The 27,624-nt window shown below is 28.3% G+C and overlaps 1 protein-coding gene across 1 annotated transcript in view; it reads right to left on the bottom strand.

Annotated features, from left to right (window-relative positions):
• sd (TEA domain transcription factor 1 homolog scalloped) overlaps positions 1-27,624 on the bottom strand; it is a 533,558-nt gene that overhangs the window by 17,273 nt on the left and 488,661 nt on the right. Inside the window, exons 3-4 of the mRNA XM_075378254.1 lie at positions 15,746-15,876; positions 8,098-8,256 (exon numbers count right to left, since the gene is read on the bottom strand). Of these exons, the coding sequence (XP_075234369.1) occupies positions 8,098-8,256; positions 15,746-15,876 (290 nt within the window). The remainder of the gene's footprint in view (positions 1-8,097; positions 8,257-15,745; positions 15,877-27,624) is intronic.

Genomic DNA, 27,624 nt, shown 5'->3' with positions numbered 1-27,624 from the left:
AATACAACATAAAACAATGAGACTAACATATTTAATATTTACTAATGCAAGATAAAAAATGAATATAAACAAATGATGTCATCTTCAGATTAGTTTTTTACTACAACAATGAATAAAACAGAAAGATAATGAAAGTTATAAATATCCATTATATAAATTATTAACAATTTATATTACAGCAAAAGTCACTTATTCAAAAAACAAAAGTTTTTCATTTAGACATTGATAAAGAAAACAAAAAGGGCTCTGTCCTGTTTTCATTTTCAAATAACATTAAATATTAAAAAAAATTTCATATTGTACAATGATTTTTATTTATTGAAAATTACCTTAATACATAAGTATTGGAATAACCTTAATTACATTCTTCATAAAAAAAACCTTGTCTTTAAACAATTACAATTACCTATTGACAAAAAAAAAATTAATTTTATATCTTATTAAAAATTGTTATTTTTTGTTTTATTATCAAGAGATGCAGTTCACTTGGAGAAAATTTGCAGTAGTCATAAAAAACAAAATATAAAATTGTCTGATTTATGTATTTTATTTTGTATTAATTGTTGTTACTTATCTACGCTTATTCTTTATTGTTCCTGTTTCTTTATTATTTTATATAATACTACATAATAGTGTTACTAGTCGCTAATGACTGTAATTGTTGATGCAACTGTAAATAAAAGCATTAAAATATATATATATAAAGTTTATTTTTGCATGTTTTAATAATAGTAAAATTTCAATGTTCAATAATTTAAAAAAGAACAGTTTTATAAATAGGAAATTATTGTTTAAAATTTTTCCAGCTGTCAATTACAATGTGTTTTTTTTAACTGATATATATTAAAAAAACTCATGTTTGGTTCTATGTAAAGGTAGTACAATGAAATACATACCATACAACTTTTCACAGCATATGTAGCTTTAAAATTTCAATTATGCTTTGACTGCCCGTCAGGTTTCCTGTCTCCTTTTTAATCTTAATGTATACATTACGTTTAAATATACAAAGCTTTAATGATTATAATAAATTTAATTTATTTTTTGATTAGTTTCATATTTCAGAATTAATTGTGTTTGGTCTTTTAGTTTGTGCTGTTTGATTTATTTCCCTAATCCCTTTACTTTCCTGAAGGGAAAAGTATGGTGATCATGTCAAAAATGGGGTATCAGGTTTTTTTCTAATCATTACATTTTAGGATCCAACTAGTTTACCTAGACAAAAACACATATATATGTATGTATGTATGTAAGTATGTTGCACTTTTTTTCGCCTTATACCTCAGAACTGACTAAATTGATTTTTTTCAAATTTGGCTCGAATATTTCAATATATAAGGCATTGATCATATTAATTTTTTTCAAATTTCATTGAGGTGGGGATATTGTGAAAAAACCAATCTTGATTTTCTTCACAGGTATTTTAGAGAAAATTTATTAAAGCTAATTGCTACCTAAAATACATACATATAAATAATTCAATTTTTTTTAAAATAATCATTCCCCCCCTTATTAAAATTTAAATATTTTTACTTTATCTCCTTCGGTTAAAATATTTTTCAAAAATTTTTTGAAAGTTTATATTCTTCGTAAATAGAGCTATCAAGAAATGTCAACAATTTTTTTTCTTTTTTTAACTTATGGCCCACTTATCTAAAATGGAGAAAAGTTTTTGAAAATTCTCTTTTTCTTATTTTAGTCTTTATTGAAGGACTGCTATATTTAGGGAAAAACTTTACTTAAGCCAATTTATTAAGCTTAACCTATGTATGAATATTTATAGAAGAATTTTTCTTAAAATGTATTCTCCATCTTTAAAAAATATATATGTTTTTTGGCTCTAACCCTCTTTAATTTTATTAAAAATACTTTTAATTTAATTAAACAATTTTTTTTAATTTCTTTTTTTTTGTATTTTCTTCATCACTTAAAAGGGCTATTAAAATTAAAGTAGCTTTGGGACCTATATTATATTCCAGACCCAAATGAGAACAATTTTTTTTTTTATTTCATAAAAATTATACTTTATTTTATCAATATTTTAAACAATTTTCTTTTAAATAAATTTTTTTGTTAGGGATTACTTCTTTATAATTACATTTTTCCCAAATTTTAACCACACACATTTTGTTATTCATGATTTGACCGGCATAGTTGAGAAAGTTATGCAATACTTTCCCAGATTTTTTTGTTGCTTTACCAGTGACTATTGAAAATTCCATTCATTTTCCGAATCACTAGTACCACCACCAAAAGCTGGTGGAAATACATTTCCTAAAATTCTCAATCTATATAAAAACAACTTAATATTCAAACTTACAATATCAAGTGATAGATGAACAGATCCTAAGAACTCACCTGATTTATAGATTTAAAAATAACATCAGTTTAAAAAAAAAAAGTTTAAACTCTTGAAGTTGAGTATTCAGATTGGCACTAAATATATATATATATATATATATATATATATATATATATATATATATATATATATATATATATACATAATGTGCACAAACTTTGACCCAACATGATGAAAAAATTAAATCAAGTTAACCCAGATTTGCCTTTACTGTTGTTAATTAAAAACAAGTATACTCAGGTTCAGCAGTTAGAGTTATTAACATGGCGGGAAAATGATTATGAAGAAAAAATAATTTCCAATAAAAAACTGGGTGGAATCTGGGTCTATAGTAGAAAAATTACTTTTGATGTAAAATAGAACACAAGTGCAAATCTTATGCTGTGAAGCATACTGCAATGATTATTTTCTTTATTAACTAAATGCTAAGACATCAAAAAGTTTTATTGGGATATCTTTTGCAATCTTTTCTCCATCTTGTTTTTAATTGAAAATAGAAACAACATACTTATAAGTATTGTTACATTAAAAGTTAATATTCTTTACTGAGCCTTAAAGTATCAATTTTTTTTTAAATGGCCACTGTAGTTTAACCAATCAGAAATGATTTTAAAAATTACTTAAATGCCAGATAAGATTGGGCTCCTAAATACAATTAAAGAATATTTCTTTTTTAAATCTCTAAGCAAAGTATAGAACATTCATATTGTTACAGAAATAAAAAGACAGAGGAGTGGTAATGTTTTTAACTGTAATATATATTTGTTTGTTCCTTTCTATAGCATCACAGATCCAACCAATTACAACCAACTTTTGGGTAGTAACAGGTCTTTGGTCTGGAAGTAATATAGGCTATCATAAATTGTCTTATCTAGAAGGAGTTGCAATACAATGGGGGACAAAATTTAAAAGTTACGCTATTTTAAAATTTTAATAATGATATTCCATAAAACAATAAAAAAAGAAACATCTTTTATCTCTTGTAATTTTTTATGAAAAATTCATTGTTCGCAAGATAAAAGTGAAAAATGTCTAAGTAAAAAGAAGCAGGAATGTATCATGGCTATTGCATACATGTGTTACATACACATATGTACATTATTATTCATTAACATTCAAATTTATATTTAAATAGCACAACATTTCTAAAAAATAAAAAACTTACACCAGTATTGCATCTAGATGACTAATATACTGAATTGTAAAACAGCACTAAATAAAATACTTATTAAAAACAAAAAACTGACAAGTAATGTACACATTTATTATAATAATTATGAAAAATGAACAAAAATAATTAAACAATATTTTCTTTCTTTTCTTACAGACACTTTTTCAGGATAGAATAAGTTAGTAAGGAATGTGAAATTTAATATTACTTTTAAATTTTACGTTGTAGTTGGGATGTTATCATTAAAGGCTCGCACTTTGTTAAAACTAATATGTACTCGACTACAACATAAAATGTAGAAATAATATTAAATTTCACATCGCTGTATAACTTACTGTATCCTGAAAAGGAAATATATGTACACTTAGTAAAGGAAAGGATTGCTGAGGGAATCTAGAGCTCAGGTTGGATTTCTCTTGTATTCTGTTTTGTTTTATAAATTATGTTTATGTTATTGTTCTTGTCCGTTGTTTTACTTTGTTTCAATGTTACTGTGTTGTTATTGTTCTGTGTAATATTTTTATGTTTCATGTTGTGTGTTGAACTCACTTTTACCTTCTACAGGTAAATAGTTCATTTCCTTTGTTTAGTTAGGTTCTTTCAGTCTTGCTTAAGACTCGATGAGATGTACTTTGTTTTGAGTTCATTAAACAGTAGTACACCGATGGGAATGTCACTCGTGACATTCGCCTGTAAGAAAAAAAAATTTTGTTGTTTAACTATGCAGAACACATAATACAGATACTGTAATAGAATTTTTGTATTCATATTTTTAATGTTATACTTGAATAAGGCATATAATACGAGGTCTATTCAAAAAAAAACTGAAAATTTTTAATTACGCATCAACGGAGATATTTAGTGATGTGCAGTTGACAGCATTATGTTCCATATAACCTCCTCTGTAACCACATGTTCTTGGATTGCTGATATCTATTTTAGTTTATGTGTGATTTTCAGAAACAATGATACAAAATAAAATTTTGCATGAAAGTGGGGAATATTTCATTGAAATGTTTCAACTTTTGAAACAAGCTTAAAGAGATCACAGCCTGGGTTGTACACAATGTTATGAATGGTTTTCATGATTTAAAAGTGATTGTCAGTCAACTGAAGATGACCCTCAACCAGGAAGGCTGGATCTGGTGCATGCAAATCGCTGATTGACTGTCAGAGAACTTGCAGTAGAGGTTAGCATCTCGATTCGATTGCACCATGACATTTTGACTGAAAAATTGAACATGCACCTAGCTGCATCAGTTTGTTCCTCATCTGATGATTGAACAGCAGAAAGAACTTTCAGTGGATGTTTGTCAGGAATTTCTTGAACAAGCCGATGATAATGAAACATTCATGCAAAGGATCATAATGGGAGACGAAAGCTGGGTTTACAGTTACGAAATCAAGACAAAAGTTCAATCATCACAATGGATCAGCATAGGATCTCCACACCCTAGAAAATCAAGTCAGTTTCAATCCAGTGTCAAAGTGATGCTTTCTGTTTTTTTTTACATTTTAATGGAAATGTGCATTTTGAATTTTTGCTTCAAGGTGAAAGAGTGTACCATGCATACTATCAACATGCGTACTATGAAAGTGTTTTACAACGGTTGTATGAAAAATTTCACAAAAAGAGACCAGAATTATGGCGAGACATCTCATGGTTCCTTCACCAATACAATGCACATGCACACTTGAGCTTTATCAATTTGACAGTTTAGTGCCAAAAATCAGATAACTATCCTCCCTCAGTCTCCCTATTTACCAGACCCGGCTCCTGGCAATTTTTTCTCATTTCCGAAATTAAAATCAGTGATATTGAAAGAAGCTGTTTTGAGACTATTGATAAAGTAAATTCATCATCATCATGGACCTTAAAGGCCATTTCAAATGAAGCTATCCAGGACTCCTGGAAACATTACTGGGAAATGCATGTGAATAAGGGAGGGAGTACTTTGAAGGGAACAAGAACCAATAATCTGTAAAATTAATAATTAATAATAAAGATTAAAAAAATAAAGTTCAGTTATTTTTTAAGCAGACCTCATAATTTACGTGACTTCATGGTAGCTTAATGTTTTTTAATCTTCTGTTCTATTTTTTTGTGAATTTTTCTGAAAGAATTTTGTTTAAACAAATGACAAAGAAAAGACAAACAATATTAATAACAGCAAAAGAGTGAGATGATAAGAAAGCCAAACATAAACTATCTAATAAGTACATTTGTAAATGTTGCATGAGTATATACATACATATGCCATACGTAAACATAAACACGAGTATATTCATTTACATAAAAAGCTTTTGTTATAATTAAAAAAATAAACAAAAAATTGTTACTTAAGCAATAGAGACGCATGATAAGGTATATTTAAAATTTCAAACAAACAAATATTAAATGATAAGTAGGAATAAAATAATAATACAAATGGCAGTTATTTACATTTTATTCCATTTTAAAAGCAACAAGAAAACCAAACTACTTACAATTTTTATCTAGTTTTAGTAAAGTAATGATAATCTGAAATATTAAAATGCAACATTTTTTTTAAAGATGTTAATAGGTACCCTACAGATAGATTTTAATCACTTTTCTAGTAACAAGGTAAACCTTTTCAAGTTTTCAAGTCCAAATTCCACCAACAAAAATTATCAGAATTATAATTTTTTAATAAATTTTAGTTTAATTCTGACAAGAAAAATTTCACCTACTCAACAACAAAATAGACAGTGCTGAATACATATGTCTGTCAGAGCTGTTAATATGTTAGGTTTCATAGACTTCATTTGTTATTATGTTTATTCAACTACAGTGTGTCAGTCTGGCTTAAAAACGCGATTGCATAATGTGGAAAAACTATCCTGGTAGCTCAATCCTGGTTTGACTAATCCTACCCCTTCTTTTCCTTAAATCATCCTTTATTCCTTCTTCCTTGTACAAATGCCAAAGAAACTGGATCAGCTACCCTTCTCATTTCATTTACAGCATGGAACTGGTACTAAAAGCCTTCAGGGAAGCTGCTTCTTAAAAAGTAGCTTTAGCAAGGTAGTAATTCTAAACAATTGACCTCAAATCTGTTTCCTATCCAGGGATTGTAAAAAAAGCTAAACTGGTAACTGAATGTACTGGCTCCTCCTAATCCTAATCTATTCCCTTGCTTCCCTCAGAGATCCTTTCCTGTTTCTCTGTCCTTTAATTCCTTCAGTCTTAAAAGTATATTGAGGATTCAATCAGCCTCCACCAAAGGTTCCATCTACAAATGTTAGAAACAGTAACCAATAAAGCAGCTACGTGTCCTTGATGGAATTTTATGAATTAAAAATTCTTCCTTATAGGTTTGTTCAGAAATGTTGTTTTTCATCTTAAGGGTTTTAGTTAGTTATTAATTTATTGTTGTAACAACTAAATATAAAATAACAGCATAAACTGTTAAACCATTTAATAATTCCTATACAAAATAATAACTGCCTAAAAAAAAAGTGAATTGCTTTAAGAATTTTTGCAAATTTTTTGATGTTTGATTCCATTTTCATATTTTTGAAAATTGTTTCAAGAAATGAACACAAGTATAAAAGAAGATTTTCCTAAAGAGGTAAACATTTATTTAAATAAAATTCTCCATTTTATATATATTGGAAAACAGTAAATTGATCTTATGTGTCCCGTAATAGTGCCAATTGTTTAATAAATTTTTATGAATAAATAAAACCAATACCGATTTAATAAAATCCAAAGGGAAAAGTATAAGGTATTTTTTTTAACATTGCATGTTAAGAAATATATATATAGGGATATATCTTTCGACAAACCTGCATTAGGGACATTTAACATATCTCTAACGTTAACAAAATATCTGATGATATTTTAATTACAGAAATTTTATATTAACCGAGTTGATTTATTTACTTATTCTATGAATAATGAAAGACTAAACAGTCTTTATATATTTTTTTTTTTGTGGAAGAAGAATTATACAACATAAGAATAATTCAAAGCTTGACTGGGATTCAAACCCAGAACATTGCAGATGAAAATCAGAGACTTTTACCATTCTGCTACAGAAATTCTCCAGAATATATCTCTCTTATATCAGAAATTGCTTAATGAAGCATTAAATGGATAAAACTAAACCCCTTCTCCATCTACAATCTAAATCTACTGAAATAAAATTAATATTTAAAATAAAATCAGGTTTAAGCCACAGATTTATTTATTTTTTTTAATTTGTTTACTATTTTCAGATAAACTATGAAAAAAAGAGAGAAACACCCAATACTATATAGTAAATGATAGAAATGGTGCTTGCTTGTTTGTCTAAAACTGGTGATGGTGGAAAAAAGTCCTTATTGTACAACTTTTAAACTCTTAAGAAGAACATGGGCTCAATTTCACAAAAAAAATTTGAGAAAATATTTTAAAATTATCAGTAATAAAAAACAGTAGTAAGAGTGATTATTTAAAAAAAGCATTTATGTAATTGACTATAATTCTTTATGAGTTTTAATTATTAGTTATTTCCCACTTCACCATTCAGAACACATTATTTTAATAAGTATTACTCACCGCTCCAGGATATGAAGCAGGAGATGCAAGACCAAGGCTTGCCAATCCGGCAGCAGCCGCTTTGTTGTGTATCGCAGTAGCAGAGACTATCTGTGCGGATGACATACTTGACATTGTTTGTAGGGCTTTCTCCTTTGCGGCATGGTCCTGTGGCACCACCTATAATATACATTAATAAAAAAAAAGCGAGAGTTGACCCTACAAATTTATTTACGAAAACCCAATTATTTTAAAAATAAACTTTTTTAACTAAAATATTAATTTTATTATTTATTTTTAATATTACTTTATTCAGCTGAAAATTTGTTAATATTTTAAATATAGACACAGGACCTATGTTTTTGTTTATATTGATTTGGATGAAAAGATAAGAAACAAATAGAATATTTAATATTTTACTTGTAACTAATTTTCTCTGCAAGATAAAACAAATTATTTTTAAAAAAATTATGTTTTTATATAACAAAGTAAAATTTTCATTTCCGAGTCAAATGGTAATTTAGAATGGTTGATTATAGAAAAACACATTGATCTATTAATGCATCTGACTTTCCAGGAGTCATTACTAAGTCTGATAGGTTTTTTCTGGATTAAAAATGAATGTTTCAGCAACTATTAAATTAAGGAATACAAACAATATCAATGTTCTGATCTGTACAAGACAGCTGTAGTAAATTTTATTAAAAATACAGTTTACTGGTGATAATAGTGAGTGTATATCCTTGCTATTCAATTCTCTAACTTTTTTTAATTACAAAATAGTACGTTTTATTTGTTATTTAAATTTTGATACAGGATTTAAAAAAAAAATTATACTAATTTCATCACCTTGAGTTATAAATCCAATTCTAGCATAAATACAGGACAATATTATGATTAACAAAAATGCTTTTTTTGTTAGGCCAATTAGAAAGGCGTTTAAGTTTGATAAATTTGAAGAATTTCATGGCGTTCCAAAACTTTTTTTGATGAAAATAATTAACCTCTGTTCATTCCTTTTAAATAAAAACTGCTTCTTTTTCACTTTTATGAAAATTGACAGATAGATAATTCAAAATACATCTACAGACAGCATTAGCAAATACATGCAAGTAAAACAACTTTAATTAACAAAAATGTAGAAATACTTGTCTGAATTCAGTAACTGCTACATATCTCTCAACTTTCTATCTTGAATTAACATGACATTTAATCAAGTGAACCAATTTAAGATGACATTAAATTCTGTGTTAAGAAGAATGAATGAATCAATTAGAAAAGACTCTTCACTGGAATTTACCATAGGCAGTCTGACACTGTAATCACTAAACGAAACTTATTTTTTATTTATAACAGTATATAATACATGTTTTAGATGTACAGTTAATCGTCAAAAGTATTTATTATATTCAAAAACTAACTTTACACAGGGAATGGCATAAAATCTTAATTCATTTTATAAAAATTATTTAACATAGGACGAATACAAAAGTAAATTATAATATAAATTGTAAAAATAATATTCTCAGCAAAAATCATGAATACATGAAAATTTCATACTAATTAATATCTGCATAGATATATTAATTAATAGCACCACAATATTTATTAAGTGTCTATAAATTATTTGACTGTTAAAGACTATTTTAATCATGTTACAATATTCTGCTCCCTGTAGAAGCATGTGTTGTAGAATACATAAGTGGAAATTTTCCATCTATGATAAGAGGCAACTAAAGGAAGAGCAGATCCTCCATTAAGTCTAGTGGAATGGTGTAGTTGTGTAATTAATTCAAATAATTCTTAATGCAAAATTACATTTAGAAAGGATAATTGTATGTATTTTTCAATAAAAATATCTATTTAACTGAAGCAAAAGTAATTTTTTAATAATTCTGGATATCAAATATTACCAATCTGAGAGGTTGTAAGCAAGAGTGAAGACTGAACATGGGGATTTTTGTGAGCGGCAATATTTTTTCCATATCAGATTCTTAAATGGGTTGAATATTCTCTAAATTGAAAACGCTGAAGAATATTTGAAAAGATAAGAACAGAAAGGACTTAAAATGAAAAGGGGAATAAATGTTTTGGGAAAAGTTGAGGGTACAAAATTTTTCCCAAGATGGAACTCCCAAGAGGTAAAAGAAAACTGATGTGAAAAGGATGATGGATTCACTATGGAACAAGTATTAGACCAATTCAAGATCCTTGAGTCATTCTCAAAAGAAATGGTTTAAAAGGTAGAAAAAGACAAAGCAATAATTTTATTGGAAAGCTGGATTAATGTCTTATTGCAAATGAAACGGTTTGATTTATAACAAGACTCTTTCTATTACAATAAGAGAATCAAATTATAAAAAAGAAAATCAAACAGAGATTTTCATTGATGTAAGAACACTTTTTTTTTTGTTAAAAACCAAAGTACTTGAGAAATCTTTTATATTGTTCACTGCTATTTTCAATTAATTATAACTACCACTGCTTATCTAGGGATCATAGACTCAAGTTACAAACAAACTCTGTAAATGAGTATAAGCATATTCTTTAAAAACAATAACATTCAGAACCAGTACTTCACATTACATTTAACTTGAATTGTTATTAATAGGTAAGCAATGAATAAAGAAAATAAAAATTAAAAGAAAAAATCTTTCTTCATAAAAAAAATTAATACTTGCAAGCTTAAATAATAAAAATTACATTTTAAAATTAAAATGTGACAATGTGGCTTAAACCTGAGCATTTCAATAAAAATGTTTTTTCTGCAAGCTATTTGATACATCATTTATAATACCAATGGCAATACTTACAATAATTTAAAAATTTACGAAAGAATGCACTGATACCCTTAAACAAAAAAAGTGATATCGTTAATTTTAAATAGCATGAAAGGATTTCTAACTCTCCTTTCAGGATGTGAAAAAAGAACGGCAACGTGGAAATCTTAAAAGCAGTACTGCCGCTATGTTTGTTTAACATTTATTCTTCTAATGCAGATATTTACCATTTTACAATAGTATAAAAAAATTCTTATGAATAAAGAATAAAAGGAGTGGGGAAATGTTGACATCTATTTGGATATTACTATACTCTTTTAATAAACATTAGAAATTAACATGCCTCTGATGATATAGAATTTGCATTTAATTATGCAACAACATTACTAGATTATCAAAAAATAACTTCATTAGCAATTTGTACATCTTATTTTTATTATATTTTTATTTATTAGAATGTAAAAATATTTGTTCATGTAAAACGTGTTTGATATACAAAAAATATTTAAAAAAAAAATACTGTTCCTTTCCCTCTAAAATTCAGATATAGTTTTAATTTTAAAATTAAAGCTTTCTACGATCTCACAACTTTTGCTTTTATAAATTATATTAAAAATAATAATAACAATAAAATAATATTTCTTCTTAATTTCAAAATCAATCAGTAAATTTTTTGAATACGGATTTTTAAAAATTTTAATAATGCAGAAAAATTTGATGTAATATATAAAAAGTAAATAAATAAAATTAATAGCTAAATTAAAAACTTTAGGAATAAAATAAACCATAAAATAAATAACAATACTCATAAAAAAAATTAATGAAACTTTAAATAAAAATAAATAACGATTAACATTTTAAAAAAAATAAATTGAAGTCGTTAACCTTGAAAAAGATAAATAAAATAAACTGTAACACACATATAAACCTATTACATAAAAACTAGAAATGATATTAAATTACATTTAGCAAAACCTTATCATTATTTAAAACTTTATAATAAAATAAAATATTAAAAAGAAATATTAACATAAAAAAATGAATAAATAATAATTTTTTTCCTATTAAATAATTTCAGCTAAAGAAATAGGTAATAAAATTAAAATTTCCTTAATTTTAATGTAAAGAAACAATAAATTAATTTTTTTGTTTTTAAACGTTTATTTTTTTTACAGATAATAATAACACTTTCTACCATAAATCTAACTACATTTCCTTTTCCAGTTTCAAGAAATTTTCCATTTCCACTTCAGTTGGTTGGAGAAAAAAAAAATTCATACACATAATAATGCTCTCATCATTCATCAAGAGTTTTATGAGATTTATTACAATCAACTTTTTACAAGTTTGTGAAGAATTAAATTCTAAAAATTACAAAATATTTACTCGCTAATGAAATTATAGACATTCCAAATAATTCTAACAATTAAAATAAATTTCAAAGTGTCAAATTTTGTTTTACTGTCAGTTAGTTGTAAAGTACAATTTAAAAAAGAAAAAAAAAAAAAAATTTTTTTTAAACTATACTATATACTATATACTATACCAAACCAAACATCATTGTGTTTCACTGTATAATTCATAAACTAATTAATTACCATTTAGATCCAATAAAATTAAAAAAAATGGAACACCAATAGAAAAAATAACATATCCTTAATAGAAAATTTCTTTAAAAAAAATAAAAAGTAAAAATGATTTAAAAAAGTGACTATGCAAATAAAAAATGCCAATTTCATACATAATAACATTTACAGGAGGTGATAATATGATAAAAATAGGGAATATTTAAAAAAAAACAACTACACACTGGTTTAATAAAAAATTAAATTAAATAAATATCTAAAGAACAAAATAAAGATTTTACATGATTACATGCAATGTAGACAAAGAACAGTAAGATAAGACAGTCAATGGTATACCGATCACGCATTTAAAAAACATAGTAAAGTAACCGATTGATTCTATGCTAATTGTCACCTTCAAACAACAGGTTGTATCACAAAATTAATTTTAGCACATTTTAGGATATTTTAAAGAACTGTCCCAATAAAGAAACTAATTTATGAAAGGAAAATAATTATTTATGAAAATTATTTGATTTAAATAAAAATATAATGACAATAATCTAAATAATAATTAAGTTAAAATTTACATCACTTGATATCTTTTGAAATTTTAATAATATTGATAATATGGTCCATGTCAAGAATTACCAGTGGGTAAACAAATTTATAATTTTATTGTATTAATACATATGCTGGCCAGAATTTGTGGTAACGCACTATTTTTTTTTAATATTCAGAACTCTTTTTTATTTTGTTTTTTAAAATGCAGCACTATTCTTAAACGACAAATATTTTTATCGATAAACCTTCATTTAAGTTTACAAATAACTGACAATGAAGAACATGGTTCAAAATGAATTTTATGTTTAAAAATATTTTGAACGTCTACAGGCATATTAAGCAAGCATTTTATAATTTAAAAAGCAGATTAACTGGTTTTACGTGTAAAGCTCCAGAACAATAACTGGTTCCATGATCTTCTTGAAAGAATTTGGATAACCTCTGAGAATCACAGAAATTGTTATCATTTCTCTTCAAACCTAGTATATTTCACCCAGCTATCATCGTAGAAAATCTCATTTCTATATCTTTTATTCGCATTCTTTATCTGTGTACTGACATCAATGTTTATATTTTACTTTCATTTAAAGATACAATAATAAATATAACCCTGTACAGTTTGATTAGACTACCCCAAAGAACGTTAGTCTTTGATGTTCTCTTAACTACACCATTAGTGTAATTAAATAGCTTAATCCTCTTATAAATATCTATTTCTCACTGGTAAGAAATATCGTGAGCCAGCTACCTTAATCCACTCACTTGATTAATATAAATAATACCTGACCGAACATGATCTTCTACAAAGAACTCCATAACTTTGATTTATTCATTCACCTTTAGATTAAACAAATTAGCAATTTAAATAATGTATCGTCTGTAATTTAAATAATGGATTACTTTTGCGACAGTCTGATCTTTTGAAAGCTTAACTATGAATACAGTCTGCTGTCTCCCAGTGTCTCAACTGCAAAACAGAAAATAATTTATTCACTCAAGTCAAGCTTTGATCAATGTATCATTAAGGATACAGCAAAGACAACAGCCTTGTCGCAATTCTAAATTTACGTTTACTTTCTTCTATTTCCTTTCAAGCGATTATATTTCTGTATTCTTGCCACCATAGATAGGGTAGATTACTCTAACAAACTATACTTGCATTCCAGAATATTCATCAGTATGACTTTCATCCAAAAAGAATGTCTTTTTCAGAATTATTTTATTTACTTATTATATACTACTTAATTAGATTTATTGCTTTCAAGTTAATGTCTTCTACTATTAATACAATTCTTCCACTGTTTTTTCAACAGTTGGAATATGTACTGGTGTGTGTTTTATAGAATATTTTGCAAATGTTCTTTAATCTCTTATATTGTCTAGAATCTTCTAGCCTCTATGATTCTAGAAAATTAGCTACGACAATTGTATTAATGTTTGCAAAAAATATCAAATCAGGAGTACAAAATACACAGAAGCATTGTCGTATTTCAGCATTCATATTCTGATTGTCCACGCTTCATGTATCCTCTTCCTTTTTTACTAACACTAGATTACTTAATCAAGTAATCAAACACCAGATTACTTTCAAATAAAATTTTTTATTGCTCCTATATGGAACAGTCATAATGAACAGTACCATTAAAATAAAACAAATTCAAAATCTCCTTCACCTTTGAGCAACTTTGCCTGCTTGATATGAGATTAAAAAAAAAAACAAAATAAAAACAATAAACAAGTTTCATGACATTACACGCAGTTCAAACATTCTTCAATTTTTAATTTCTGTAAAACTCTTGCCTGATTTGAAACAATTTCATTCAAAAAACGTAGGTATTCAATACACTTAATTTCTTTTACTTCAAAAAAATCACTGTAAGCACAAAACTAGGGTTCATTTTTAAGCCCATAGAATGGAAATGAAACAAAAGTATTATAGTAAAAATGGAATATTTAACTATGTATTATATAACTATTAATTAACTATGTACTGATATACACTATGTATTGGTACATAGTGTATTGATATAATCACTAATGTCACTATGTATTGATATAATGTCATGTTATTACAAACGTTTGGTTTCATTTTAGGCAAACCTTGAATTTCTCCCTCAATACATTATCAAATACCTCAATGGGCTGTGAGAAAGACAGTAAACTACATTACTCAATCTGATGATTTAACAACATCTAAATTGTCTCAGCGAATAAAGTCTAGAACATAGAATAAAACTGCAGTGGCCAAAGCTACGTACAGTGAACTAATAATTCCCATACGTCAACTAAGTTGGAAATTCTAGTCGCAGTTCTTTGTAATACTGGCGTTTCTTTTAGAGACAAACAGCAATCTATCTCAAACTAACCAAAAAAGAAACACACACACACATACACGTATAAATGTAATCTGTATACGGGGTGACTTTTTTCTTTCTTATTTTATTTTAACATTTACATCACTTACTTTATATACAGTTCTCTTTAAAAATTAAAGAAAAAAAATAGAGAAAAATATGAAATATACAGACTTAGCATTTTACTGTATATCTCTTATTAAACATTATGGACTTAAGGAATACATCACATGACCCTAACTGGAGAGGTCATCACTCTCCATTTTTAAAGCCCACTAACAACTAAAAATAGTTTTAATTTTTACAATTAATTTAAGCATCAAAACTAACAATAAATTTAATTACTTATTCAGTATTTTTATCATGCAAATTAAAAAAATATATATATTAATTTTTTTTTACTAACCACTTTTAATTTCGCTTGAATTTCTCTTAGTTTTCTTCTAGCTAGTACTTGTATATGTGAACTGACTTGTTTTCTCGTTCTAGTTTTACCAGTACGTAGTTTAATATATCTTGCTATCAGCTCATTCCTTCCTGTACATTAAAAAATAAAAAAAGTTAATTAAATAATTATTCTATGCAATTTTAAATAAGTTTGAAAATTTTATAAGTTTTAATTAAGAAAAGCTTTTATTTTGTTTATTTTAATTCATACCCTTGTATCAAGAAAATAAGATGAACTTTTTTTGTTCATTTTTAAACAGAGATGGATTGAACCAACAATAAACATTTTAAAAAAATACCAAACTTAATCTGCTTTGAAAGGACAAGAGAAAATATAGTTACTTGAAATAAAACTTCACCATTAATATTAAATATTACGCATGTCAGGTTATGTTATTAACCTAACACCTGGTATGTAATAAGAATCATCTTTGAGTTGCTACAAGACTTCGGCTCAAATCTAGTAAAAGGTACACAATACAATTCTACCAAGTAAAATCCAAATTATCAGATACAGTGATAGAAGAATTATCTGCACTACCTAAATTAATCTTGTCTTCTGAATTAAAGCAGTTTATATAATGCACTGTTGCATAATAAAAAGACATTACATTAATCTGTTCTTTTACATTACCAGTCTTGATCTTTTTTATGGCTATGACACACATTAAATATCTAAGATAAATAGAGTACTGGTCAATCCACTTTCCCTGAGAGTAATCATTTATAATAAACAACCAATCCCGATGATAAACAAAATGAAGGTATCACACTTACAATTGAAATCAAATGCATTTTAATAAGCTTGGTTTATTGATATGCAATCATATCAGTATACTTCAGTGAAGAAGGCAACAGGAAAGTACCTCTTTGCTTTCCCTAGTACGTATAGCATGGGGTGGCAAGAAATTCATGAAAATGTTTATGTCAGGTTAGGGAGTATCTTGTAATTCATGTCATATCACACAACTGGTATGGTTAAAGCATTTTAAATACTACCTACATTAAAGAACCAACTGCTGTTTCATAGAAGTGTACAATTGTAGAAACATTTCACAAGTACTTAAATTTTCTCTCATGATAATACCTCTTCTAAAATGATGACTGATAATTATGACTGAATATGTGGAATTGAAAGTATGCCAGTTGCTGTTGTAGATGTAAAGGTCATTTGTATGGTGAACTCCAAAGTTACTTATTTCCACAGAACTGCATGATAATATAAAACAAAGTGTTCAGACATCTAATTCAGCTTTCCTTACTCAGGGTATGGAGACAGCTGTAACCTTTGCACATGAAATTAATGTACCTGCAGTTGTTACAAATTATAACCATAGACTTCAGAGCCAGAATATGCTATTAATTAGAATTCTAACGGAATGTTAGCCAGGGGTAATATCAAAGGGCCAGATGAAGTGTTAACTGGTTTGGCCAGATCTTGAACTGTCAACATCCCAGACTAGAAGGACTAGTTCTAGCAATCTGACAAAGAATTAAGACAAGACAACAATATTTTATTTTATTTTTGCTGGTAACCTAATACACAGTTTCTTTGTTTATATCCGTTTTATAGGTAATCATTTTCTGTAGAATAATAAACTTAAAAATGTTACACTGATAGCTTTCTACTTAAAGCTTTCCAATATCCAGTTTTAATTTTATTTATTAACATATTTATTCAACTAACACAATTCTACTCAATCCGACAATCTTAGAAAGTTGATGCATGGATTACATGAATTTTAATGAGATTACATTTCATTTTGTTTAAATTCCTACAACAGAATATGAATAAAAAGATATTTAGTTAACGAATGTATACGTAATGGGGAAATAGATTCTACAGGTATGTATTTATTTATGAAGAAAGAAATGCAATACATGAATGTAAAGTTTTGCAAAAGGCATTAAACAGCGATTCATATAAAACCGAAAATTTTCTTTATTAATTCACTGCAACTGTTCATTCACAAGCTATTTTATTTATGTGTTATGAGATAGTGCACATATCAGTTATCTGCTCTTTATTGCTTATAACTGTGTTGTTGATGATATTGTTCCAGAATAGTATCATTATTTTGCTTTGAGGTGCAATACACATAACAGCAATGTATATTCGATGTGAAACATTACTGAATAACAAATTCAATTTTAGCATCATAAATGGGTACTAGATACTATTTCTTGATATGGTAATCAGGAACACAATACTGTCGCTGTTTTGCAAATTGGAAACAACTGGCATTCTTCTGAATGAAACTGTAAAATATTGTTCACCTAAACTGCCAGAGATTATAGTAGATGTTCAGGTGAGACTTATGCAGTCAGCTGGTAAGTCTTTAAGGTGTCAGTCTCAGGAGAGTGGACTCTCATCCTCAATAGGTAAAAGAATTGTGAATTAAGTTAAAGTTGAGAAGGATGACAGCTGTTGAATGAATTGTTGGAATCCATTACGGCCAAAGGATGCAAAGTTGTTAATGATTCCAGGGAGCCATTGTTACAAATCTGACGGTTGTAAACCATCAGTTACAGATCCATAGATGAAACCTGGTTCCATTTGTCTGGCTATGTCAACTTGTAGAACATGCAGATTTGAGCTAACAACATCCGCACCCAAGCATAAAGATCCTATGCACCTGTTGGAATCTAGTTTGCTGTATCAGCAGAGAGAATAGCGGGTCCAATATTTTTTGATGGAACTGTAAATACTGCAGACCATAGCCACATTTTCACAGAATTATTCATTGAACAACTAGATGAAACTGACGTACACCAAGAATATTTAACAGAATGGAATGATATATCAAAATTCATGGTAATCCATGGCTTTGATCAAAAATTTTTTTGATGACCGCATCATCAACAGAAATTTGTGACCACTGAGACCACCAATTTAGCTGCACCGGATTTTTTTCGTTTAGAACTATCTGAAGGCAAGAGTGTATGCTATACAACGTTGGTGATTTTAAACAGAACATTACAGGAGAGGAGAAATCAATGATTTTAACAAAGTAATGCTCCATTGTACAGCTAGGAACATGGAATGACATGTCCTGCTGTGTCTTGAGATTGACGGAAAACATTTCCAACATTTCATATAAAAATAAAGTAATTTGTCAAAGATACTGCACATTTCAAAACAAATTAAAATTATACAGCTAAAATAGTTAAATAAATTTTCAGCTGAATCAGAATTTTATATATCATATAAGGGAACAAACATCTGAAGCAAAGCTGCTAAAATTAAATATGGTAGATATGGCAATTTTTGAGAAGGGGTCATTTAACCAAATATGTAAATAAAAAAGATTGACTGTTGGAAAGAATAATAAGTAAAGCTGTCATTCTTAAGAAATAAATTCTGTTACTTAACATGCATAAACAGTATTTAACAGTAAAAAGACTGGATGGCAGAAAAAGGAAGAAATTCAATAACTAGTGTTGATGTTTATTTTTAAAAGCATTCATTACTTGTCTATTAGCTAGAACCTCCTAATTGTCAATGTACAAGCTTGTTTCATTTAATTAAATTTCTGACAGGTAGTAACTAATAATTACTGTAATACAATTAATTATAAAAATAATTACTACATAAGTATTAAAATGTTATTTTGTCATAATTTAAATCATTTGGGGCACTTGATTAGAAGTATTCTCTGCGGCAGTCATTGTAGATTTTGAGTTTTAATATCATACAAGTTAGTTTATCCTTGTTATATTGTCAATAAAATAAACTGAATTTTTGTGGCCATTATAGAATTAATAAATGAGATTGAATAGCTCACAATTTGTCAGGCTCAAGCATCTGACCATGAACAATAAGTACAATTTCACTGACATCTCATCTGGAACTTATACATAACATACTGAATACACAAGAGGTGGGTCAAAAAGTAAGTTACACCCTTGCCGTGTTCTTGAACTGAAAGGGATATATTAATGTCATGTAGTGGCAGCACTGATTGTGTTGTTATCTTCACACTCCCTCAGCAGTAATTCTGTACTACATTCAGTACATGTGTAGTATTGTTGTCAATATGGCGTGTCTTCTAGAGGTTTTATCCAGCATAGAAGTGTGTTCAGTAGGCTGATTTTTGTGAGCAAAAAATTACAATTGTTGTGAAATTCATCAACAAATTGTTGAGGTATATGGTTAGAATGCAATGTCGTGCCTGATGATCACAAAATGGTGCCAAACATTCAGAAACAGAAGAACAAATGTGAGTGATGAACTGCGTACTGGGTGCCCTTCAACTGTAAACTCGGGGTAATGCAGAACATGTGAATGAAATTTTGAGTAACCAGCTCATTAAAATTAGAGAGATTGCAAGTGACCTTAACAACAGGTATGGTAGTGTGTTTGCAATTATTTACAATCAGCTAGATTACTGTAAATGTGTGCACGATGAGTGCCACATCTGTTGACCAACAACCACAAAAATCAATGTTTTGTGTCTGCTCTTTCTTTTCTTCAACATTATTCCAGGATTGGTCCACAGTTTTTGAAGCAAATCATCACAGGGAGATGAGAGCTGGGTGCTTCATTATACTCCTGAGATTAAACAAGGATCACATAAATGGAAACAAAAATTTTCCGCAGCCAAAAAAAAGTGAAAACATCCCCACATGTTCAAAAGGTTATGCTGGCAGTCTTTTTCGATTCTGAAGGAGTTGTTTACAATGAATCTAGGCCCTGAAGAGCATCAATCAATGCCGAATCTTATTGTGAGACTTTAAAAAAATTGTGTAAAGCCATTATAAATCGCAGACCCAGAAGATTGAACGATGGAGTCGTGACAACAGACAACACTACTTCTCATTCAGCTCATGTGACAAACGAATTACTGCAAAAATTCAAGTGGTAAATATGGTCTCGTCTAACTTACAGCCCTGACCTGTTTGATCCTCTAAAGTGAGACCTGGGGAAAATTTTGCTAGTGATGATGAACTTAAGGAAGCAGTCCTTACAGGTTGAAGGAAATTAGACAAAATTTTTATGAGAGTGAAACTGAAAAACTTGTCACAGGTTATGAAAAATGTTTAGAAAAACTTGATTATGTCGAAAAACAGATAAAAATATCTAGTTTTTGTTCAATAAAAAAAAAATTACCTTATAAATATGTGTTTGTTTCATAGAGGGTTGTAACTTACCTTCTGATCATCCGTTGTATATGAGGGTCCATCAAATGGCATAAAAAACAGCACCAAGAGACAGCACAATACCATTTAGAAAACTATACGCAGCTATTTAGAATTAAGATTCAATGAAAAAACGTTTCAGCAGGATGCTGTTTTATAATATTGAACAAATAAGAATTTTGGCCTTTTGAGATTCAGTAAAATTGTGAGTATGGAATTTCTTTGTTGTAAAATAATAAATAATTATTATAGTATAGCATGTAGTGAATTAGAAAATGGTGTTATAGAGGAAGAAGAGGAAGTTGAGGAGGATGAAATGGGAGAAACAATACTGAGATCTGAATTTAAGAGAGCATTAAATGATTTAAATGGCAGAAAGGCTCCTGGAATAGACGGAATACCTGTAGAATTACTGCGCAGTGCAGGTGAGGAAGCGATTGATAGATTATACAAACTGGTGTGCAATATTTATGAAAAAGGGGAATTTCCATCAGACTTCAAAAAAAGTGTTATAGTTATGATACCAAAGAAAGCAGGGGCAGATAAATGTGAAGAATATAGAACAATTAGTTTAACTAGTCATGCATCAAAAATCTTAACTAGAATTTTATACAGAAGAATTGAGAGGAGAGTGGAAGAAGTGTTAGGAGAAGACCAATTTGGTTTCAGAAAAAGTATAGGGACAAGGGAAGCAATTTTAGGCCTCAGATTAATAGTAGAAGGAAGATTAAAGAAAAACAAACCAACATACTTGGCGTTTATAGACCTAGAAAAGGCTTTCGATAACGTAGATTGGAATATAATGTTCAGCGTTTTAAAAAAATTAGGGTTCAAATACAGAGATAGAAGAACAATTGCTAATATGTACAGGAACCAAACAGCAACAATAACAATTGAAGAACATAAGAAAGAAGCCCTAATAAGAAAGGGAGTCCGACAAGGATGTTCCCTATCTCCGTTACTTTTTAATCTTTACATGGAACTAGCAGTTAATGATGTGAAAGAACAATTTAGATTCGGAGTAACAGTACAAGGTGAAAAGATAAAAATGGTACGATTTGCTGATGATATAGTAATTCTAGCCGAGAGTAAAAAGGATTTAGAAGAAACAATGAACGGCATAGATGAAGTCCTACACAAGAACTATCGCATGAAAATAAACAAGAACAAAACAAAAGTAATGAAATGTAGTAGAAATAACAAAGATGGACCACTGAATGTGAAAATAGGAGGAGAAAAGATTATGGAGGTAGAAGAATTTTGTTATTTGGGAAGTAAAATTACTAAAGATGGACGAAGCAGGAGCGATATAAAATGCCGAATAGCACAAGCTAAACGAGCCTTCAGTAAGAAATATAATTTGTTTACATCAAAAATTAATTTAAATGTCAGGAAAAGATTTTTGAAAGTGTATGTTTGGAGTGTCGCTTTATATGGAAGTGAAACTTGGACAATCGGAATATCTGAGAAGAAAAGAATAGAAGCTTTTGAAATGTGGTGCTATAGGAGAATGTTAAAAATCAGATGGGTGGATAAAGTGACAAATGAAGAGGTATTGCGGCAAATAGATGAAGAAAGAAGCATTTGGAAAAATATAGTTAAAAGAAGAGACAGACTTATAGGCCACATACTAAGGCATCCTGGAATAGTCGCTTTAATATTGGAAGGACAGGTAGAAGGGAAAAATTGTGTAGGCAGGCCACGTTTGGAGTATGTAAAACAAATTGTTGGGGATGTAGGATGTAGAGGGTATACTGAAATGAAACGACTAGCACTAGATAGGGAATCTTGGAGAGCTGCATCAAACCAGTCAAATGACTGAAGACAAAAAAAAAAAAAAAGCATGTAGTATAGAAAAACAACATTACAAACAATGAATGGGGATGGTTTCGATATATATAAATACAGTGAATAGATATGTATCAAAAAATCCCCTGGTGACACATTAGCAAGTACAGCTGAACAAAAAGTTTCACTTAAATCTAATCCTATACCTAAAACTACCAAAATTTGTTACTGAAGAGAGAAAGAAATTAATTTTTTGAGGTAACTTAATTTGTTTTCCATAAAATTTGGCTCTAATAAGATGACTTACATATTAGTAGTATAAGTATACTACAGTATATAAGCAAGTACTACAGTAATAAGTCATAGTACTAAGTACTACAGAATATAAGTCATAGTACTAAGTACTACAGAATATAAGTCATATTAGTAGTTCTAAGTATTTTCACAAACATACAGGTTTAATTTTTAATGAAGAGGGATCAATGATGAGATCATCTGTAAGAGAAGAGTTTTTCTATTTTCATCCAGAAGTTCTGGATTCAAATCATCCTAGTCAGGATTTTGTCACAAAGATTTGTTTGCTACCATAAAAACTAACAAAAGTCTGTACTGTAATTGGGCGTAGGCCTGCAATAACCAGAGAGAATAAATAAATAAACGATATGTGATGCTCCACTATAAAATAAACACACATTCTGACCCCCATAGGGAGAGAAACTGACCTTGTGACAATCTCAGTCACCAAACCAACCCCTCCGTTCCTAACCATTTTGGGTTTTACCAGAGGACAACTTTTAGACACTCTAACCTTGATAACACAACACAGTTATCAGTTTGGCCTCTGTCAGGATGCCACCGATCAAATACCTCGGCAGACATTTCCATAAGTGCATTTACACAACCTACTATCACCTTTGTATGACCTCTTCCAAATACCATAACTTACAATCCTCAACTATCAAATTAACCGATTCACGGAAGCGCGATTACAGTAAGGTATGGTCCTATGTTGAATGGTGCCTAAAATAAAAGATTACTAAAATTTCAATAAAACTGGTTCTGTGTTTTGTGTGTGCATGAATTTATTTTAGACACATCATACAGTAAAAACAAAAAATGTGTGTATCACTTAACACATGCGCATACCCTCCCTACTAACAACCTTTCTTTGTTTCATTTTGTGAATTGATACTTCATCTTAAGTGAAAATGTTGTTAATTGAACATTTATTTGAGACACAGGATTGTCTTGTCATTTTATCTTACTTATTCAAGTAAGCATACTGTACTCATGTACAGTAACTACCGATGCGTAAGTCAGTAAAAGTCACAGCGCTTTAAAGCAATGAAATTACATTAGTACTGCTCCACCATCCTTCCATATTTTACTTCAAGTATACTGTTGCTGTTAATTCTAATCTAAGATACAGCTGTACTGCCTTTGTGTAATATACAATTCCTCTGTTTAGCAATTAACAATTTCTATCATATCTCTATCTCTCTCACTCTTCTCATTCTTACTGTCTGACACTTTATTTTCTCAAATTTACCAGTTTCTTTGAACAAGATCAAATTTATTTATTACACTATAAATAAAACATACAATTCATTATTTTTAAGCAAATTTAAGTAATTGTATCTATATCGATTTAGATTCGTTTATTATTGTTTTATACTTTATTTATTAAGAAAAGGAGATTATGGTCGATCATGGTTTTTTTTTCAGGTGAGCCAACAGTATAATTTTTATACATAATTTACATTTATCATCTACATGAATAATTTAAGGATAATTTTCGTCTTTATGTTTATCAACAAAATCTGACATCCGATGATGTTTATCAACATCATCTGACTTGCAATTTTTCTTAGTATTCCATGCATCACATTGATATATCCCAAACATAACACTCACAAGATGCTTTCCAAGTTTAAACTCATCCTTCTACATAACAAGTTTCTTTTTATTAAATACTTTGTTAAGCAATGATATTTTACTTCATTTTTTACTTTTGCAGTCTTCTGTTAACATAATATCGATACAGATAAGTGATATTGGTGGAATCCTACTGTCCAATATCTTTCTTTGCAAATAAAAGTAAGTGATGTATGATTTTCCTCTCTTATATTATTGTAAGTAATGTACAACAAACAGACTTTAACGCTTTCTAATTTAATTAATATCATTGCCCTGCCCTGAGAAAGATTCATTGCACACTGTTTACCTCCCTTCTCTTTTACTTCAAGCTACACTTTTCAGTTTTCAATAACTTGCACCCACTCTCTTTAAATCATCTAATTTCTTATCTTTTCTTGACTTTCTTAGTCATCTTCTACTACTGTTTATATCAATCTTTCTCCCCTCCACAATGATATATCCTAGCCAATAAGTTTTTTTCACTTGAACTGTTCTTATTCAGCTTCTGTTCTTGCTCATTCTCTACATAATTTTTTCACTTTTCATCTAGTCTGGCTTTTAATCTTCTCCAATTCTCCTGCATAACATTTCAATTGCCTCCAGACTTTATTTCCCCCTTTTTTTTTACTGTCCTTGCTCTACATTAATAAAGAAGTATGCTCCAGATTTAACATTTCACAAGACACTAAGTCTAACCCCATCTTACTATATAATAGTAGTTTGTTTCAAGTAAAATGCTTTTCAGCCAATATAATTCTTGTTTTTATTGTGTTTTCACTTTTTAATTTTCTGATAACATCACGCATTAGTATATGTATTGTTTTACTAGTTTTCTTCTTTTTTTTTGAGCAGACAATTGTTTATTTATTGTCTTCTATCTTCGTTAGATTAATTTTCCAAACATTCATTTTCATGTCATATTCTGCCATAGCCTTTTAATTTTAAAATCATCTGTTGAATATCTGTGTTTCAACTTTTAAAAACACATAACATCATTAACTTTTTACGATCTTCTTTCCTTTTACACTGATCCTTTAAATTCTTTCTAGAGCACATCTTTAACTTAAATAAGAAGGTCGGGCAGGGATAAGCAACACCCTTGCCTAACCTCTTCTACTCATTGTTCAAACTACACAAGTTTGTGCAATTTTTTTTTTTCACAAATTCTTCACACTTTAAAAACAATGCTTTAATTATCTCATATCATTCCGTTAATTTATTATTTGACATAGTCGAATGCTTTTTCCATAACTAGAGAATGTGAACTTTTACCGCTTTCTATATATACATTCGCACAAAAGGATTCCTTGATTCCTCCTCTTCATAGATCTAAAGTGTTCTTTTGTATATTAAAAATTTGTATAATATGACGTAAATTATTGTGACATTAAATTTACTGCAACAAAATGAATAAAAATCTCATTTAGCTTTCAAGATCAAACTTATTTGTTGTAATAATAACATAATTTTTGAAAGAAAGAAAAAATTAAGCAGTTTTATTTTAATCAAAATACATAGACATGAACATTAAAATTTATTCAATAAAGAAATAACGTTTAAAAAACCCATTTTTTTCTCTTTAAAATTAGTAATAAATTTTGTAACTTTTAAATTATAGACTACTATCAACATTATTACTCTAAGAATAAAAATATAATAAATATTTTATGACATAAAAGAATTGATTAACGATAATGATACTAATTAAAAGTTATTTACTACAAAAAAAAGGCAAAGAATACATAAAATCATTATAAAAATTAATGTTATTATTATCTGAAACTCATAAAGAGAGCCTTAAAACTAATAAATATTTTAAGATCACTAACCTCTTACCATTAAATATAAGACTTCAAAAAAAAATTCAGATAGTTGGATCCTGAATTTCCAAATAAAGGATAATTACATCATAGATGAGTTATATAGAATATTAAAACCTATTCTTTTTTAAGCTATTTTGTGATATGCAATTTATTTAAAGAAAAAACAATAGGAGTAATAACAAATATTACGCATTTCTACCCTCTGTTTGAAATAACATAACTTCAATATATCATTTCGCTCTTAAAAAAATTCTTATTTCAGTTCTGACCAAAAATAGAAAATATTTTCTATACTGAACCATTTCTTTATGGTACATCGTATATACAGTCCATACGAGTTTAATTTTCAGTGACATTTTAGACAAATTCCTGTTCATGTGCATTCTCTTTTAACAGGAAAAACATCAAAAAGTTATATCATACTTATTAAAAATATTATAGTTTTTATAGCATCAAAACTAATATAGGTTTTTTTTTTTATACAACTATTCCTGTCTAAACAAACTGAAGTACAATTAAAAAGGACAAACTGAATTTATATAAAACCGGAACTGAATACAGATGAAACGGGAGTTAGTTATACAAAGTAAAACTGTAAAAACCAATAGCTGTCAACATACTGTATACTAAAATATGATGTCACTTAAAATTTGAACTGTTATAAATTATAATTTTGATGTAATATCAATTAACAATGAGATTGGAAAAATAGTTAAAAAGGAGAAAAATTTCAATAAATTTTGGCTGTCCATCATAAAAAAAAAAAGAGTACAATTGTTTTATGTAATCATAGAACATACTGCAGATTTTGTATATCGACCAACAGATGGGTAGCACTGAGAAATAACTGTACCCATCTTTAAAAATTGATGACTGAGATTGCTGGCAGATTTTTTATTAAATAAATCTTTATTCTTATTGGAAGATAATAACAGATTACATAGAGATCAGGAAGTAAGATAACATATTAATATAAAAATAAATTATAAGATAAAAAATAAATGTATTTAAAGTCCATAATAATTACTGAAAATTAATCTGAGTACATCATATTTACATTGAATGCGGTGTAGGTAAATTGTTTTTTTTTTGTTCAATTAATATTATTTAAAAATTCATCAATACAGTAATATAGTTTCAATAAAAAAATATTTTAATTGTATTTTAAATG

This window comes from Lycorma delicatula, chromosome 11, assembly GCF_047948215.1.
Source record: "Lycorma delicatula isolate Av1 chromosome 11, ASM4794821v1, whole genome shotgun sequence".
Taxonomy (NCBI): Eukaryota; Metazoa; Arthropoda; class Insecta; order Hemiptera; family Fulgoridae; genus Lycorma; species Lycorma delicatula.
This window is presented reverse-complemented; position numbering and strand designations above follow the sequence as displayed.